Raw genomic sequence first — 15,128 nt, 5'->3', positions numbered from 1 at the left:
TTGTTTTTTTTAAAAACCCACTGATGAAGTGAAAAATTCAGCATTTCATAAGAACGTCCATTCAGATGAACATTACTGTTTTCAGTGCTCCCTGACTGCATGGTGAATCAAAAGCAATGGTATGTGTTGCCCTGACTGGAAAAGTCTTTTAAAAGACCACAATTTAAAGGCAGGGTTGGATGACTGGTAACCTAGTAAAGATAAGATTGTTTTATTTAACGACAGCACTAGAGTACTCTGATTAATTAATCATCGGCTACTGATATGAAACACCGGATATTTCTGACATGTAGTCTTGTGCTAGGCTCCGACTACCAACTACCAACTTTGTGCTGTCACCACTTCTATGACTGTCCAGTTGCTAGTCTGAGCGCTCTTATTACTCGATTCTCGTCGTATCATTAGCTAATCGGAGTGCACCTGTTGTAAGTCAGGAGTTGGGAAAATTACTATTGGATGTCAAACATATGGTCATTTTGACACAGTCATAGAGAAGAAAACTGCTATATTTTTCCATTAGTACCAAGGGATATTTTTTATATGCACCATCCCACAGATAGGATAGCACATACCAGGGCCTTTGATATACCAGTCGTGGTGCACTGGCTGGAACGAGAAATAACCCAATGGGCCCACCGACGAGGATCGATCCTAGACCGACAGCCCATCAAGCGTGTGCTTTACCACTGGACTACGTCCAGCCCCCCCCCAACATTAGCGGAAACCAACATTTGTTTTTCATTAGCAGCAAGGGATCTTTTATATATATATATATATACACTGTCCACAGGCAGGGGAACACATATCTTTGATATACCAGTCGTGGGGTACTGGTTGGGGTGGGTAAGGGGTTAGAATTATAAAATTTATTTGGTGATTTATTTTTATGATTCCACAATATAGACATTTTGGGATTCTATCCAATAATCTTATGCTTCCAACACAATCTGGGAATCTTGCTGAATTCACAGCCTATACTCCAACGGGTCCACCAAGAGGGTTCGATCTTATGATTTTAGCACCTCAGACAAGCACTTTACCAATTGAGCCAGATCCCGCCCCCAACCACTCATCAAAATCATTCTATTTACTGGCATAGCCAGGAGTTTATATTGGGGAAGGGGGGCAGTGCAACCCATATTGGGGATGGTCAACCCACACTATGTAAATGTGTGTGTGTGTGTGTGTATGTATGATTTTATAAAATTTAATACAGTAAAAACAAAAAGGTTTTATTGGGAGGGGCATGGACCCTGTGCCATCCTCCCACAACCCTCGGTATGCCACTGCTACTATTTACGGAAATATATTTTAAATTACATGCATGGCGTGTGCTACAATGGCTTGCTCTGAATGTGCATGTAAAACCCTATGACCTAATTACATGCATGAAAATCACTTACTTTCTGCTTTTGTTTGCGAGCACTTGTTCGAGTCCGACTGGGCCAACTGGAAATGCTGAAACAAAAACAAAAAGTATTTATTTAAAGATCCTGGTCACAAGATAATTTAAGCATAATTTGTCATGACCAAAGTGACAAGGACTGGGATGTGGAGTTGAACGGTTCTGTAAGAGCTGCTGCAAGAGAAGAAATGAGATGGAATTTAACAAAGACCAAATAAAGGATGAGAAAGAAGCTGACAAGAAACACACGCAAGTAAACATCGCATGGTGACACGCACGTATCAAGTACACAAAGTTTTACAATGATCACTTTTACTGAATTTTACAGACAAATTAAATAAAAATGTATAACCTCACATATTTTTGAATTCCAAATTTGTTTTACTTCCTGATTCCAGCTTGGATGGCATCCTCAACGTTTTAATTAAGTTTTGACATGGACCTATTTAAAGTTGAAGCACACATGTCCTGGACACTGACCGAGAGGATTGTTTATTACCCTCCTGGTGAAGATATAGCAGTGTCTTACAAATTTCGTACGCACCACCAGGTGCGTATTACAAACTGTATTTTGATTTGTCAACAGAGAACAGAGTCAAGTTCGATTGGTTGGACAGCGACCTTATTAGCATAACGGGACTATTTTTTTCATTCTTAATTAATGTCAAGGTCAGTAACATCCCACAACTTTTACTATAAATGTCATTCACCGATTCTGCAATGTCATTCATTAAAAGTTTATGTAACATGGTCCGCGCGAGAAATATTTTTAAATAAAAAATAAAAATAAAATAATTAAACATATTTATTTTATTTATTATGTCGATTTTTGGTCTACAAATTGTTATTGTTATTGTCAGTTGTGATTTGTGAATTCATCATTATTAAGGTCGACGACAGTCACTTTTTGGACCCTTGTTTTGGCTTCGTACACAATAAATGAAACATATCCAACGTTAATTTTTTCATATGATATATTTGACAAAAGGTACTTTTTTATTTTTTTAAAACTTAAACTTAATATTTTTTGTAGAATTATGAAAAATTAAAATATACCGACCTGTAAACAGCGTTGTTTGCTTGTTGTAGAAATTTAACAGGGGTCAAGGTTGGTAGACCAGTTTTTATTTTAATGTGGTGAAGCATTGTAATAATATAGCTAATTTGAATTTGAATGATGTCAGAATTCCAATGACGTCACTTTGCACTCCTTACAATAACCATAAATTGGGTACATGACGTTTCCGTTTTAAGAATGCTGGAAAAAATCCAATGCAAAATTCCAATTGATTTTTTTTTTTTTTTTTAACATTACTGAAGCACCTGAATGTGTTTGAAGAAAATCCTGTGATTAAAAAATTGTACATTTTACGAAATATGGATTTCAAGTGAAATTACGGTAAGATATGCTATATTTATTGTGTACAAAGCCACAACAAGGGCGCGAAAAGTGACTGTCGTCGACCTTAAAGTTATAACTTTAGTTTTCCCATGAACTCAGCTGCTTTTGCAAGCTACACGGTTTTAACTGCAAAAACACTTGTTATTCTCTTATTGGTTGGATTTTTGGTCAACAAATTGTTATTGTCAGTTGTGATTTGTGAATTCATCATTATTAGCATAACCAGTGGGGTAACGGGAACATTTGTTTCTTGGGGGCGTTTTGTTAAAATATGGAATTATGCATTAGTTTTACCCATTTTTCACCCAATATGAAAATAAACATATATTTATGCATGTACCTTACAGCTTTCTTTAAATTAAAAAAAGAAACCCGATGGAAATTTATGGGGAAGTACGTCTACACCACTCCCCTGAAAACGTCACTGAGAAGTAGCGGAAGTACAACGAACTATTTCTCAATGTGGCGGTACGTAGTCGTGCACCGGCTAGTTATGCAAATCAACATCCGATCTTGAAATACAAAATTGATTGATTGATTTATTTATTTTTCATAATTTGCGTGATTTAAAGGAGGGTAATAAATAAAATACCACACTTGTTTTCGCTAGATATCGTTTTTACGAAACTCGTGAACTTCCCAAACGTATCTGACCTCACTTTCGTTTGGGAAGTTCACTCGTTTCGTAAAAATGATATCTAGCGAAAACTCGTATAGTATTCTATATTTATGAAACAGGATGAACACCTGTCAGTGCCATACAGGCCATTCACCCGAGGACAAATCTCATGTGTCTAGTAGACTTATATATATGTATGTATGTGTCTGTGGAATGGTGCATATAAAAGATCCCTATAGCTACTAATGGAAAAACACGGCAGGTGTCTTCTCTAAGAGTTTTGACATCCAACAGCCGATGATTAATAAATCAATGTGCTCTAGTGGTGTCGTTAAACTAAACAAACTTTAAACTTACAAATGTACATTGTAACCTGCATATAGCACAGACTGAAATGCTGTTATACACAAAAACAACACATACACTGACACATATAGACATATAGATATACACAAAAGCCACACACACACACACACACACACACACACACACACACACACACACACACACACACACACACACACACAGTCTTAGAGTTAGACATACAAAAACAATGCAGGCAAGCAGGCAGGCACACACACACACACACACACACACAGACATACAAAAACAACACACATACAAACACATACCCACACAACACAACACACGTCACACTCTCACACATGTAGACATACAAAAACACAACACACATACACACACCCCCACACACAACCCTCCTTTTTTTTTTTCCCCTCCCCTTTCCTTTCCCCCTCTTTTTTTCTTTCCCTCACACAAACATACAGAAAATGCTACTTTGCGAGATTGAGAGTAGAGTATGTCCACCCTCAGAAAATCTGAAGATCGATATATAGATTTTGACTTGGTATTAAATATACCTGTACAGCAGTTTGTGAAAACCACACAAAGACAGCCTGCCTTTGCTTTTTACATAACTGCCAGTCCCTTGAGAATAATAGCTCTCAAGTCTTGGGAAGTGGGTGACCCCAATGTCTAAAATTAGGGCAGAATCTCTGGTTGCGTAACACTTAATTGACCAAACTGGATTCTAATCTGGTGGACTGGGCAAGTCTAATACTGTCTGTAATTAGGGATGCAGGATATCAGGTAATGTAACAATTAACAGACCAACCTGTTTATAGTTACACGGAGCGCTGATGTTTTTGGTTTATTACTGAACTGTAGATAGCTAGATTAAATTCATCTGCTTGCAACTCTGAAGGCAAGGTTTAATAAGCCACTTTAGTATCCACATGGTTCAACATAACTGAGTTAATAATAATCATACGAAGCACACGTGTAATAAGTGTAATCACGTAATTTGGGAAAGCGACGTCATAACATAATGACGTTTTCTCCAGTCCTAGTTCACTTTCCAAGTGAAATATGACGTCATTTTGTCGTCACCTTCTAGTTGTGGTTGAAAATTTTTGAAACGGTCCTTGTTATTCATAAAAAACCCAAAAACATTTATAATATGGATAATAAAGAAATTATTACACTCGAGTATGTGTCGTACTGATTTTATGAAACTTGTGTCAGGATTTATGTATTACCCTCGCTCTCACTCTGGCAATGTAATGTATATGTATATGTGTGTATATGTATATGTATTTATTTATTTATTACCCATATGGTCTACAATAAACGGTCACTTAAATATCGTATTTTCCCACTTTATCTTTATAGCCTGGGCTATAATAATACATTGAAAACTGTTATTATCCACATGGTTCAACATAACTGAGTTAATAATAATCATACGAAGCACACGTGTAATAACAAGTGCAATGACGTAATTTTGGGAAGCTATATCATAACATGATGTTGCTTCTCCAGTCCTAACTCACTGTGCATTTGAAATATGACATCATTTCGTTGTCTCCAGTGTTTCTGGCTGAAAGAACTTTTTGGGTATAGCGCTATGGAATTGGATGCAACCAGACAAAAAATGGGTTAACTTTAGGGTTAAGGTTAAGAAAATATTACAGTAATAATAGAGTAATTAATTTTGTCAAAAAGTTCACTTAAAAAAATCTACAAAACATTTTGGGTATGGCACCTCTGGCAGAAACCCTGGTCTCCTAGTTGTGGATGAAACGTTTTGAGTTGGGTCTTGGTATTCATAAAGAAAACAACAATAATAATATGGATAATAAAGTAATTATTACACTGCAATGATACGATCAAAACCGTATTGCGATATATTGCGATAGAAGAAACTGTATTGCAATATGTGTTACAATATAGTTGATATTAATTAAATTTAATATTTATGTTTTGGGTTTTTTTAATGAAAGCAGAAGGCTTCAGCTGTCAGACTAAATGTTTTAGGCCATATTTTTATTTTTTAACACAATACTAGTCTACTAGAACACCGGTGTGACAGTGTCAAACTATTTATAAATTGTCACATTCAGAAATCCTTACTATTGGGCTTTTCTGTTGCTGCTCGCTTGACACGGAAATGTACGTATTGAGTCGCAATGTTTTGGCAGATCGACCGAATCAAAGGTTATTGGCCGAGGTGTTTTGAACAATCGATCGAAGTATTCCGAGTTCAGGGAAAAACAGTGAAGTGTGATTCTCACTTGTTAGTTTATTTCTTTGAAGATGATAACCGTAGCTGTATTCCAACGTAAATGAACAATGAATAATAATGTGTAACAAAATATTTATTTGTAATTATCGTTGACTGGTTATTTTTATTGGACTTTTAACACATTTTGTTTAGAAGTCAGAACCCAGTACAACCGACTATCACTTCGTATGCCAACAAGTAAGCCGACTATGCTTGACATGATTGTTACGTTTCCTGTCATCACCAATTAATAAAATGATGTTTTGTTTGTTTGTTTGTTTGCCTATTTCAAGTCAAACAAGATACAAGGAAAAAATAGCGTGTAAAAATCGTGATATGCAAAACTATACCGCTGTTTGTATCGAACTGATCAATTATCGCAGTATACCAGTTTATCATTGCAGCACTAGTGTGAGGCGTGCTAATTTTAAGAAACTCGTGTCAGGATTCATGTATTAAACTCGTTATCGCTCAGGCAATACAAAAATCCCGACACTCGTTTTGTAAAATCAGTACGACACACAAGTTCGTATAATGATCTCTATTCAATCTAGTTATTGGGGATACTGGATTCAGAATGAAAAAGTTTGTTTGGTTTAATTTCAGTGCAGTTTGAGAGGCAGGGGTTTCCCCAGGGTCGTTAGGCGTAGCGGCCCGACACGCCTTGGTCCGTAAAGTAAGCGCTTTGACGGCATGGAAGCGCCTTAAATCAATTGCCGCTACGCCTTGATTTGAAGTCCTTTAGAAAAACAGTTATGAGCGTGGCAGTCGACTACCTTTTGCAAACAACTTGTGTACCAGTATATCAAGCACACCCAATTACTATGACAGGTAAAACACATCCTAAATACCTAACAATGGACCAGTCGTCTGCTCACAACTGGTGTTTAGTAATTTTACCACATCTACTGGGACCGCTAATCCGTCAGGAAGGCGCTTATGCGTAACGGGATTCCCGTGCCGAGCAATCAAGCTTCAAGGCCGATCAAAGAAGATGCCCATTAACAGAATCAACTGTACCATTTAACTGAATAAACGATAGGTAAAGTACAGTTAAGTTGGCAATCAATCATTTCTATCCTCACATCCTCTATTCCCAAAACTCCCATACACTGAAAACATCCAAGGTTCGCGCTGTCGGTAGCCAAAATAGCCATTGGCTAATTAAAAAAAAAAAAAAAAAATGGCTAATACAATTTGCAAGTGGCTAAAATTTTGGCTAAACAATTTTCTATCTTCTGATGTGAACAAACGGTTACATAATCTATCCGACAGCTCAAACATTATAATAATACCAAATATTCAATTAGCGTAATAGCGATCTCGCGACCGGTAACGAGAAAATCCAGAATACAGCGTACGTGTTATAATGTTTATTTTAATAATCACTGTTATTAATTTTAACGGCATGCACGCGACAGCAATGTGACGGTAATTCAATGTCTGGAAGATCTGTAACTTGTTATTTTAACTTTGTAAAGTCTTTGAAACAAAGTAATAAAAACAAACCGACAATGTGTGTCAATTTGAATATACATGCCAGTTCAGGGCCGAAAGACATGTAAACTATCCCAAGAGCTGAGTTCAGCCAGATCGAGCGAAAACAAAACATTCGCTACACTGGTTTGTGCGCTTCACATTAAACCAAATGGACACGACAGACACCAATCAAATAGTTCGTGAACGTTAGGAAGAATGTTCGTTGGCTGAACCGAGGAAAGCTCTCGACGCAAATATACGTCACACTTCAGAGTCAGCTGACACCCACGTGTCAGGAGGCTTCGTTGCGGACATTGAACAATACGATTTGTAGAAAAACAATAGTTGTTTGCATTAATGAATACCTAACGGCAGTTTTATATATTTTCTTTGTCTTTGTTAATTTTGTACCTATGGTTGAGAGATCGCGATCGCGGAAAATGAACATGCAGTATTTATACAAATTGCAGTTAAACGTACACTGAATTAGTTTACAATAATCATATTTGTTAGTTAATGTTAGATATATATTTGTAAGACTGTGAGGTGATATTTAATAAGTTAGCTGGATTTTAAAAAGACTGTAAATTTTAATTTTATGAACGTTTTTTTTTTTTAAATAAATGGAATATAATGTGAAGTCGGCATTCGTAGCCTTGGTATTTTACAAGCAGAAATCACAAGAGGCATTTAACACGATGCTGAAATCAACAGCAACAACATGGCACAAATTATGAAATTGTTGGGGGTGGGGAATTGATGGGTTACTAAAAATATAAGCGCCTAAAAAAAATCCTGGGGAAAGGCCTGGAGGGGGACAGATGATTTTCGAATTAGCTTCTTGGTGAATTAGTAATAAAATATATTCACCAAAATTCACCTTTAATTCACATTTTACGATATGGCGAGCGACAGCACAGTGCCAGGGATAGACAAGCCTGAAAATTGACTGAATTATAGAAGGAAGAAATGTTTTATTTGAAGACCACTTAACACATTTTTATTTATGCTTATAATAGATGTATGTACGGTTGTTAGACGTTAAGGACCTTAAAGAGACCTCCTTATTTAAAACATGTGCTGGGGTGTATTTAAACAAACATTCCTCTCTTTGATCCTGTCTACGTGCCACATGTCTTGTGGTCGGGGAGGGGGGGGGGGGGGTCTTCCCATTCTCTGACAGTGTTTGCTGCTGTTGTCACCTTAAACATGTCAGTAGGTTCAAAGTTTTGTCTGCTGTGTGTGTGCTGTCTGCTAGCATTAACAGACGCTGGCACCGTGCCAGACAGACTAAGTCCACTGGCTCCTGGCAGACGACACTGTCAACACACACACTGTCAACACACACACGTACATACACAGACACACACACACACACACACACACACACAGACACACAGTGACAGACACACACACACAGACAGACACACACACACACACACACACACACACACACACAGAAAGACACACACACGTGCATGCACACACACACACAGACATGTGCGCCCACACAAACACAGACACAGACAGACACACACACAGACAGACACACACACACACACACACACAAACACACACACACACACCAAAGAGTGGGACAACAATCAGAGCTAATTTACAACAGGGGCGGGATACTGCCCTGTGGTATAGTGCTCGCCTGTGGATGATGTAGGATCAACCCCTCCCCCAATCAGTGGGCCTATGGGCTTATTTCTCATTCCAGCCAGTGCAATCTTTAACCACCCCCACCCAACTCCCGGGTAAGGACACACACGTTTTTAAAACAAATTTTAAAAACAAAATGTTCCCCGATGGCACACACAAAAAAATCCCAGGGTGGGACGTAGTCCAGTAGTAAAGCGCTCGCCTGATATGTGGTTGATCTAGGATCAATCCCTGAAGGTGGACCCATTGGGCTATTTCTCGTTCCAGCCAGTGCAAAATTTACCCCCCCCCCCCCCTGCCCCCAACCCCCTCCTGGGTAAAGACATAACCCAGTGACAATGCGCTCACCATCGGTGACCCTATTGTTCCAGCCACAATTAGCTGATATAACAAAGGCTGTGGTGTGTACTATCCTATCAGTGGGATGATGCTAGAGCATACGTTGTAAAACATTTCCATCACCGACATACTTTGGAGAACACTTTTCAGACTTGTGATTGGTTGCTCCACGGTTATAACCCAATCGTCACAGCCATACCATTGAATGAAATAAGCAAGTGCCATAAATACGCCCGAGTTGGCAAAGACATTTAAATTAATTTTGAAACTGGTTTTTGAGGATATGAAAGAAGTAAAATACTATATTCTACAAGTTCTTCATAAAAACTCATTTTGTTTGTTAGATACATTTTTAAACTTGTAACATAAATGGCATTCAACAGCCATTCATGTAGTATACTCTGTATCTTAAGTAAGTTTTGTTTAATGACACCACTAGAACACACTGATTTATTATTCATCGGCTATTGGATGTCAAGCATTTCGTAATTTTAACAAATAGTCTTAGAGAGAAAACCTGCTACATTTTTCTATTAGTAGCAAGAGATCTTTTATATGCATCATCCCACAGACCACGGCCTTGGATCTACCAGTCGTGGTGCACTGGGTGGAATGAAAAATAGCCCACTGACAAGGATCGATCCCAGACTGACTGCACATCAGGCGGATGCTTTACCATTGGGCCGCGTCCCGTCCCCTCTCTGTATCTGATGTTGACAACTACATGTATGTTATGTTAACACTACCAAAAACAACATGATTCATCAAATTTAAATTTTACTGTCAATCGCACCGTCATGGGGAGGGGTCCTGGGTGTGTGTGTGTGTGTGCGTGTGTGATGTCAATCGCCCAGATAATGGTGGAGTCAGCTGCTATTCTGACAAGGCTGTTCAAACTAAAGGTAAAGTGAAATACTATAGTACGTGTACCAACCTTCAAACTTGCTTCATAGTTCTTGATGACCTTGAACATTAATCCTAGCCGAATGTGGACTTCATTGGACCGTTTGAAGCCTGGGTCAATGTACAGAACCTGCTGAAATGCCTTCACCGCCCTGAAATGATGATAATGATATATTAATTTATTTATTTTTTAATCAATCATCGAACATGTCAACACTAAGTCTCTTTTGTGAATGATAATGGGTGGAATGTAGCCCAGTGGTAAAGCACTCGCTTGATGCACGGTCGGTCTAGGGTCAGAGGACACTTCAAGTACTATACTCAAGATGGAGGGGAGGGGTCCTGTGGGGGGGTTTGTGCATGTGTGATAAGTCGTTGATTGGTCATTAAAACAGCTAAAAATATGATCAGGGCTCGCTCTGCCTATAGAGCCAAATAAGCAAGGGATCTTTTATATATGCACCATCCCAAAGACAGGATAGCACATGCCATGGCCTTTGATACACCAGTCGTGGTGCACTGACTGCAATGAGAATTAACCCAATGGGCCCACCGATGAGAATCGATCCTAACCTGACCACGTATCAAGCGATCGCTTTACCACTGGGCCACGTCTTTCTTCTCCTAATCCCAACCACATTAACAAAAGGACTAATCATTTTTACATACTGGGATAAACATGTCACATCAACAAAAATAACTCGATACAAAAGAATGGGTGTGTACACACAAAAAGAACACAGACGGAACAATTTTCGAGGTCTCACATCACCTTTTTACATTTACTCATCCTGAACGTATTAAAATCTTTTTAAAATTATGTTTTTTTCATAACCCATGATCCATGTAGTCTGCCTGTCTGTCATTATGATGAAGGTTTTTCAGCTCTATAGAATAGCCCTGGGCTTCTCCAGTTTCACCGTGAAATCCCAGACTACAATGTACTTGTATCATCCATCTTGTATTACCAATATCTTCAGCCCTGGCTGCTATAGCACAAAGGACACTGTCTGCCTCTGGTTTCCTATAAGAAAGTGAGTGCTCGGCAAATTGTGTGCCACATCTGACAAGTCCACTTCAAAGGAAAGGGGATAGGATTTAGCTCAGTTGGTGAGCGCTCGCCTGAGGTGCTTGCGTCACAGGATCGAACCACCTTTGTGGATCCATTCAACTCCCCAATTGTTTTTTTCTCATTTAAACCAATACACCAAAACTGGCCAAAGACCATGGTATGTACTTTCCTGTCTGTGGGAAAGTGCACAATAAAAGATTCCTTGAGATTCAAGCACGCTGTCCTGGGCACACACCTCAGCTATCTGGACTGTCCAAGACAATGGCCGGCCTAGTTCTGCCACTTGCCAAATGTGAATTTTAAGAACAATTTGAAAATTTTATTTTAATGCGGCGAACAAATTTCAGATAATAATTGGTATTTTGTTGGAAAATAACCGTGATTTAGCATTTTTCAAGATAATTTGGCAAAATGTTTAGCTCATCCACCTCCACTGAGTCGTTAAAACTGCGAACCCAGTACCTACCAGCCTTATGTCCCATGGCTTAACCACAACACTACCGAAGCCGGTTAAAAAACAAAACTCCGAATGGAGACCTATTTATGTAGTTTGTAAGCAGTTTATGTGACCGGCCTCGGTACAGTAGTGGTTAAGCCATTGATTGGACTTAAGGCTGGTAGGTACCGAGTTTGCCTCCTGGTACTGACCCTAACCCAGAGCAACTGTATAGCGATCTCTAAAACTTGTGTAGCGAATCGCGACGCGATACTGAACAAAATGTTCACTGCATTCCTGTCCAAAGTTTGGTTCATTTGTGAAATCCATCGATGGTGCTGACGTGCAAGTTCTGGAGAGATTTGTGGTCGACATCTCTCACAGGTCCAGCACCATGCGTCCCAACTGTAAATGGGGCAAGGATTCACCTATCTGCCAGATAGCAGATACCACATGACTTGATACCACCAACTTGACATACCAAGTGTGCTTGTTATCACTTAAAAACTGCACCACTAAAACACAGTAATTAATTCTTCATTGGCCGTAACGATTGTGAAACATTTGATGATTATGTACGTTTCCCCTATGTTCTCAATGATGCATTAATTCTGGGTTGGAGCATACATTGAGAAAGTTTGTTTTGTTTAACGACACCACTGGAGCACACTGATTAATTAATCATCGGCTATTGGATGTCAAACATTTGGTAATTCTGACACATACAGTCATCAGAGGAAACCCGCTACAGTTTTCCTAATGCAGCAAGGGATCTTTTAAATGCACTATCCAAAAGACAGGATAGCACATACCAGGGCCTTTGATGTACGAGATGTGGTGCACTTGTTGCAATGAGAAAAATGGAGCACTCAACCGAGTGAGCAAATTAAATCCTGCTTCCCAGATCAGACATTGAGATGCGAACACATGTAGAATCTACTTGTACCCGACTTAACTAAACATTATAACCATTATAGCCATGGTATGTGCTGTCCTGTCTGTGGAGAAAGTGCATATAAAAAATCCCTTGCTACTAATGGAAAAACAATGAAGCAGATTTCCTATTTAAGACTTATATGACAGAATTACCAAATATTTGACATTTAATAGTCAATGAAAAATAAATCAATGTGCTCTAGTGGAGTGGTTAAACAAAACAATATTTAATGTTCTTGTTGTAAAGTGCTATATTCTTGTAGCTTTTATCAGTTAAATGTTAACATAATCACCAGAGAGAATTTATTTGGTGTCCTGGAACCCCAAGACAGGGCTACTGATGTAGGTCTGTTTGATAATCTCTGTACATGGATGTGTAATGTAGGCCACGTTTGTGTGTCAGTGGTCCAACCCTTCTCCTTGGCTGAATCGGGCTGACTCAGGTAACCATCAAAGTAACCGGACGACAAGTCCAGACATGTATACAAAAACGTCAGTAAAGCGTCACTAAAATTACGGAATGGAATGTACAACACAGCACATTCTTTGACAAGTGGTAACAAAGTTAAGTTTGCTTAACGAGTCCACTAGAGTTAAAAATTTGTTTTGTTTAACGACACCACTGGAGCACAGTGATTTATTGATCATCGGCTATTGGATGTCAAACATTTTGTCATTCCAACTATAGTCTTAGAGAAGAAACCCACTACATTTTTCCATTAGTAGCAAGGTATCTTTTATATGCACCATAGACAGGATAGCACATATCACAGCCTTTGATGTGCTAGTCGTGGTGAACTGGCTGAATGAAAAACAGCCTACTGGCCCACTGACAGGGATCGATCCTAGACAGACTTCGCATCAAACGAGCGCTTTACCACTGGGCTACATCCCAGAATGTACGACACAGCACATTCTTACAAGTGGTTACAAAATTTACAGTTTGTTTAACAAACTTTAAGAACTCCACTAGAGAAAAAACACCAATGTATTAATCATCTGCTATTGGATGTCAAATATTCAATAACTCTGACTCGTCAGATAAAACTTGCTATATTTTCCCCATCAGCAGAAAGCAGGTTGTGAATTTAGCACGATTCCATGCATCCACAAATCTTAGATTTTGGGTCAGAATTGTACCATTGTAAGACGGAATCCAAAGATATATATATTAAATCATGTTTATGAATCTGGTGGAATCCTATAAAAAATCCCCACATTCAGAAAGAAAGAAATGTTTTATTTAACGACGCACTCAACACATTGTATTTACAAGTTATATGGCGTCAGACATATGGTTAAGAACCACACAAATATTGAGAGAGGAAACCTGCTGTCGCCACTTCATGGACTACTCTTTTCGATTAGCAGCAAGGGATCTTTTATATGCACCATCCCACAGACAGGGTAGTACATACCACATCCTTTGATATACCAGTCGTGGTGCACTGACTGGAACGAGAAATAGCCTAATAGGCCCACTGACAGGGTTCAATCTCACACCTACCATGCATCGAGTGAGCGCTGTACCACTGGCCTACGTCTCGCCCCCCCCAACATTTGATGCCTGGCAAGTGATCTTTCATAATATGCATGTACCCACACAGGACAACACATACCACAGCCTTTGATATATACTAGTCATGGGACAATATATGGGTCCACCGAGTTTTGATTCTACGACCCAAGCATCTTAGGCGAGCACTCTACCAACTGAGCTAAATCCCCCGGTCCATGAATGTACAACATAGCACGTCCTGTCCATGAATGTACAACATAGCACATCCTGTCCATGAATGTACAACATAGCACGTCCTGTCCATGAATGTACAACATAGCACGTCCTGTCCATGAATGTACAACATAGCACGTCCTGTCCATGAATGTACAACATAGCACGTCCTGTCCATGAATGTACAACATAGCACGTCCTGTCCATGAATGTACAACATAGCACATCCTGTAATTAATAGTTACAAAGTTTCAATAGTGTGGGATTGGATGTCAGTAATGGGTGACTCAATGTCAGCAGTAAGTTTAAGGCAGACAGTTAACTTCCTAACACTATCTATCTATCTATATTATAATATATATATATATATATATATATATATATATATATATATATATATATATATATATATATATATATATATATATATATATATATATATATATATGGACAAGGGTTTACTTTGCCGTCACTATTTTATATATGATCCATTTTTTTTCCCCATCTATAATATACTGTTACAGTGAAACCAAACCCTGAACAAACCGGACTCCTCCTG

The 15,128-nt window shown here is 38.7% G+C and overlaps 1 protein-coding gene across 2 annotated transcripts in view; it reads right to left on the bottom strand.

The window, feature by feature from the left end:
* The window catches only part of LOC121374746 (histone demethylase UTY-like), a 134,341-nt gene that overhangs the window by 42,158 nt on the left and 77,055 nt on the right, over positions 1-15,128 (bottom strand). For both annotated transcript variants that reach the window (XM_041501857.1, XM_041501864.1), the window contains 2 exons: positions 10,425-10,545; positions 1,404-1,458 (listed from right to left, as the gene is read on the bottom strand). In XM_041501857.1, the coding sequence (XP_041357791.1) occupies positions 1,404-1,458; positions 10,425-10,545 (176 nt within the window). The remainder of the gene's footprint in view (positions 1-1,403; positions 1,459-10,424; positions 10,546-15,128) is intronic.

Source organism: Gigantopelta aegis, chromosome 1, assembly GCF_016097555.1.
Source record: "Gigantopelta aegis isolate Gae_Host chromosome 1, Gae_host_genome, whole genome shotgun sequence".
Taxonomy (NCBI): Eukaryota; Metazoa; Mollusca; class Gastropoda; order Neomphalida; family Peltospiridae; genus Gigantopelta; species Gigantopelta aegis.
This window is presented reverse-complemented; position numbering and strand designations above follow the sequence as displayed.